The 5,709-nt window shown below is 32.5% G+C and overlaps 1 protein-coding gene across 1 annotated transcript; it reads right to left on the bottom strand.

Moving 5' to 3' along the window:
• Window positions 1–3,456: 3,456 nt before the first annotated feature.
• BDCG_17895 (uncharacterized protein) lies at window positions 3,457–3,923 on the bottom strand (the record flags this gene model as incomplete). The annotated part of the gene is made up of 2 exons (XM_045426941.1): window positions 3,457–3,615; window positions 3,815–3,923. Coding segments are annotated over 2 exons (267 nt in total), but the record flags the coding sequence as incomplete, so codon positions are not given.
• Between the last annotated feature and the right edge of the window lie 1,786 nt (window positions 3,924–5,709).

Here is a 5,709-nt window from a genome sequence, read left to right as displayed (position 1 = left end):
TGATAACTGTATATATCTCATCTCAGAGAAATTGAATATTATAGTGAATTAACTGCAGCTGAGAAATGTACATCATGTATAACAGTTTCTTGAGTTAATCTCATATTATCACAGATTTATCAAGGATTTTACATGAATATCAGCATCACTCTCAGATCTCTTAAGAGAAACAGATACAAATCTATGAAAGAAGAAGTTTTATTCAATTATCTGAAATACTGCATGTGAAGAGACTTTTCTCACACTGAGAGAATGTATAATAATATTCTCAGTACTTATTCAATCAGATTATAATAAATCTTTCTACATTAAGACAGACACATCTGAATGAGCTATTGAAGATGCTCTTCTACAGATGAGTAAGAATAGCAAGCTGCACTCAGTGATGTACAATGATAGAAAACTATCAGACACTGAGCTCAATTACTCAGTGTATGAAAAGAAATTGCTAGTAATCAAGCACACACTAATGTTATGAAATAGATATATTGATAATGAGTATATGACAATGATAATCATGGATTATGAAAGCCTTATCTATCTATAATTGATAATAAAATCTTTCAAATGCTTAGCATGTTGAATCTCAGAGTTTTAAGTGTATAATCTTCATATCAAATACTGAAAGAGATCAGATGCTGTGATATCTGATACAATCAGTCACAGATCTGATTTCTTGAATGAGAGTTCTGTGAATCAGGCATAAGAGATGTTCATGTTAAATATACTGAGAAAATGCAAGGAATCAGAATGAGTGAATGTCATGATCTCTTGCTTAAAGAATGATAAGATGTCAGATGATAAGTGTCTTATAAGAGTAGTAGAAAAGATACTTCTGAACTTCAAGCTCAGAAAATTGAAAAACAATGTTATGCTTTACTGTGATCTAGAATATGCAGAAGCTCTCTATCTAGAATCTTTATTTAGACACAACTTGATAACTCAGATGCACAAGGAATTTAATCACATAGAAAGCTCTGAACTCATGAGTGTACTCAAATCAAGAGTATACTGATCAAGCATGGCTGAGAACATTCAGATGTATGCTTACAAGTGCCTGAATTATCAGATTGTAAAAGAATCTAAGAAAGAGTTAGAATATAAGAAAGTACAATATCAGATGAAGTGTATAATATAACTGTTTAAATGATAAAGAGTGTATCTCATAGACATATTACTGCAGATGTTAAATGAAAATTAATGAATAATCACTGCTATAGATTATGCTACTGACTGATCAGTTGTAAAAGCAGTTTCAGAGATGATAGACAAGATAATGATGAAGTTTCTACATAATGAGTTCTATATCAACTATAAAATGCTGTGTGAGATTCTAACTGATAACAGTGTGAATCTTGTAGAAGAAGCAGTGAGGTATTTTATAAGCTAGTTACAGACAAGACATCATAGAATAATATTATATCATTCATGAATGAACAGGAAGATGAAATACTTGAATGAAATCTTGAACAACATGCTGATGAAATATCTAGTGAGCAAGTCTATGAGACTATGAAATGAATATCTCAGGCAGGCGCTATTGACCATGCGGATTTGACAGTATACAGTCTTCAAGTGTTCATCATTCTACCTGTTGTATGAATTGCATCCGCGCATTCTGAAGAATGCTTCGAAAAAGATGAAGAAGGGAACAGTAGTTGCAGATGCAGTAGAAACAGCAGTTGCAGATGCAGCAGAAATAGCAGTTGCAGACACAACAGTCACAGATGCAGAATCAAGATTGAAAGAGATCTGCCATGCACATGCAAAAGCTAATGAGTTACTCCTGAACTGAGCAATTCAATTGAAAAGAATATGAGACTCAACTAGTTAAGAAATTGAGTCTTAAGATGAGAATGTGAGTTCTTATACATAATGAGAGTTCTGAGAAGTTTCAATCTAGATGCTTTAAGCTATATAAAATACTCAAATCACATTCTCTGAGAATGTATGCATTGAAGAAATCAGAGAAACAGATCTTATATAACTTAATAAATGATTCATAACTTATGAAAGTAAAGATGCAAGATCTGAGTGAATTATGATTATCTATAGTACTATTATCAGTGTTGAAAAAGAAGAAGCTTACAATTAAAAAGTCTCATAAAGTAAGAGAAATTATAGATACTTACAAATCAGATGATCTCACTTATTCTAATCTTTCCATTATTATTATTATTATTATTATTATTATTCTTTCATTATACTTATATGCAAGCGGGGCTTATGATGAGTCCTTGCGTGATGTTAAATACAGGTCAAGTGTTGGTTATACAGGAGGAAATACAGGTGTTGAGACCACGCCAAGATAACAAGAACATAGGAATTACAAAGAAGTGACAATTAGATACATGCGATAATAACTTCCCAGCCCAGGAACATAGAGCGATTTATTGAAGCGATTTGTACACCTCTGTATTTATTAGGAACCTGAGGTGCTTGAGTTCCGGATTTAATGTATCCCCTGCGGGTTTCGAACTCACACGCCTTGGTTTCCCACGCCAAGGTGCTACCAGGTGGCCGCATTAACCATTCGGCCACCGGGGCCTAATCTTTCCATGATTATAAGAAGAGAATGTGAAGAAATGAAGAAATCAGGTAAATGTCATACTTCAATAAGTGATAAGACTGTAGCTGATTGTATAATAATGTGCTGCAGATAGCAGATGTAACATGGTAAAGAGTAGTCTCAAAGCAGCAGACTTGCACATGAGTCAGATCATAGAAGAAAAAGAAATTCAGAGTTGAATTTAACTATTTATATCAGTTCAATCACAGAGATCACAGAGAATGAACTATCTGAAATATTCATGAATATGTGAGATTAAGTCATCTTGATCTCTGAGAATGCTCAGAGATTGAGTGAGATTAGTTTCAATGAGCTGTTTACTACAGTGATCTGAGCAGGTGAAGAGAGACAGTATAATACATGAGACAGAATTACAAAAGATGAAAGCTGCTGAATCTAGTCACTGAATGCTGTATTATATAGAGATCATATAAGAGTAGTGACTAGCAGATAAAGAAAAAGTGTAAGAAAAGAAAAGAAATAATGAATTGATCATTAACTGTAAGAGTCAGCTGTAAAAGATAAATGTTATTATACACATCTCATTCATTTTCATATATCACATATTTAATCTATTTTCAACATCATGTCACTTGAAAAACATCAAAAACAAAGAAAATCTTAAAACTCAAGATCTGTAAGAAATTCAAGAACTGCAAGCTGCTCTTGTAATAATACTGTGTATATCTCTGATTTCTCTACTGCTCTGTATACAATATTAATGTCATTTATCACAAGATTGACTGGAATGTCAATATAGAAATATGCACATGTATGTGTAGAGAAACTGAAGAAGAGCACAGAACCTGCAGAATCAGAAGTCAGAGCAGAAGAGATAAAGATGAAAGAAATAGAAGAAGAAGAAGACACAGAATCAGATGAATAACAGCAGAAGTCATCTGAGACTGAATACTTATAATCTGATGTGTACACAATCTTCCTCACAGAAAAGGAAGAGAAAGTGATGAAAGAAGCTTGAGAGTGAAAGAGAGTAGTCTCAGTGATATTATCATCTTCAATCAGAATGATCTCTGACATCAGAGTAACTAAGAATTATTATTAGTATATAAAAATTATAAAATCAGAGATGAGAACAGTTACTGAATGAATATCTGTTGATCTTAGAGTTATATGCATAATTACAACACACATGAGACTTCACAGAAAGAGAGAGAGAATTATGAGAGAATACAGAAAGCAGAATGCAGTGTGTGAATAACTTATTCTTATAATAACATCTCAGACAAGGTGTATGAGTCTCACACTTATAAGTGTAAAAGAGTATAATATTCATATTCTCATTTCTGAAAACATGAATATTCTTCATCTGCATCACAAAGTCAGATGATAAACACTAAAGAATAGGCTGATATGAGTTAATCATTCTGAAGATATTCATCAGAGCAGATGTATCTATAATATTAAATTTAACAGTTGTGAAAAGTTTCTTGATATCTGTGAATGTCATGACATTGTGCACAGTAAAACTCATAACAATTTTCTCTAAGAACAGAAAAATCAGTGTTAGAAAGAAAAGATGAAAAGAAAAAGACTTATAATCTTGATACTGTTGAGAAGAGAGACAATTCTCTGATATAAATGAATAATTCTCTTATCATGAATATTTAAAATGAATGTAATAATCAGTGTTCATGACTGAGCTTCAGATAGTTATGTCATACACAGTCTTTATACAATAAATTGTTCTAGAAGTCAGCAGAAAGAGTGAGAGTGTACACACTGATAAACATGATTTATTAAGTCTACACAACATCTTCTTGAAACAGAGAGAGCTGGTCACAAAAGCAGAGATGATAAAACCAGGGGGAGCAGAAGTAGTGAGAGTGAGAGTCACAGAAACAGAGGTAGCAGAAGCGGGAGAACCAGACACAGAGGCAGGTGTAGAAGATTGAGAGGCAGTGATAGAAGAGATAGAGAGACATGTGAGAGATCTAACTACACATGACATAGACAATTTATTCATTATTACATTCTTCAGGTTCTTAATCAATGATTCAATATTGAGTTCACTATCATCAGTGAATGCAGATCTGTCAATGTGTGAAGATTCTATACAAATAAAAACAAATATCAGCATCTGCATTCACATAAAATCATGTCAGAAAACATGATCAGAAACTCACTGAGAAGAAAACAGTTGAGAATGTATAAGAAAATGAAGAAGATGTGTCATTCATAATAGTATGTTCTGATGATTGTTAGAAGATAAATAAGTTCTGATCATATTTCATAATATGTTACACTTACTGCTAATGAACTGCTCAGTATAAACACTATGAGAATACTTGATATGAAAATGAGAGGCCATCACTAGAAACATGTATAATGTAATAGGTAAATGAATAGAAGGTGTTGAATAGAAGAAGAGACAGTAATCTGAGATAAAATGATGATGATGTTCAATGATGACAATAATGAATAAGATAATTGAAGAATGAGAAAAATTAGTGAAGAAGTGATGTAATATAGTGAAAGTTTCTTTGTGAGAGTGTACACAGAATACTAGCTGAATCAGAGATAGATCACATGATTGTGAAATGCTAGTGACGAGCTAATCCGCATGAAGCTAGAGTGTATGATATAATCATGTGAGTGTGACTGAATCTGATGAAGAAGAATGTGATTTGAAAGAATGTACAACTGTTGAATAATAACGCGGCCGCTTCTGAACTACTAGCTTATGAGTGTAAAGAGGCCATAGCAGTCGCTAATTAATTTAGCGTATGATATTACAATATATAAGAAGCCGGTGTACGCCTGTAATTGTACGCTGGCTTAAGCAACCTTTGAATGACATCATCATATTCAAATACTTCTGAATTCAGCTATTTTCTTATAGCTGCTTGAGTTTCTGATAGAAAGTCTACTAAGTATTTAATTCCTGTCTCAGTTGAGAATAAGAATGTTAAATTTAATTGATTTAAATCTTACTTCTTCTTCAATCTGACTCTGAGACTATTGTATAATGCACAATGTATTATAATATGCTCAGGATTTTCATTTGCATTGCAGAATAAGCACTCTGTTGAATCAAATCTATCATCAAATCTTTGTCTATAGAATTTGAAATAACTATGTTCTAGTTTCAGCTGAATTATAGATGAGAATATTTTCTTTTT

This window comes from Blastomyces dermatitidis (assembly GCF_000003525.1).
Source record: "Blastomyces dermatitidis ER-3 genomic scaffold supercont1.13, whole genome shotgun sequence".
Taxonomy (NCBI): domain Eukaryota; kingdom Fungi; phylum Ascomycota; class Eurotiomycetes; order Onygenales; family Ajellomycetaceae; genus Blastomyces; species Blastomyces dermatitidis.
This window is presented reverse-complemented; position numbering and strand designations above follow the sequence as displayed.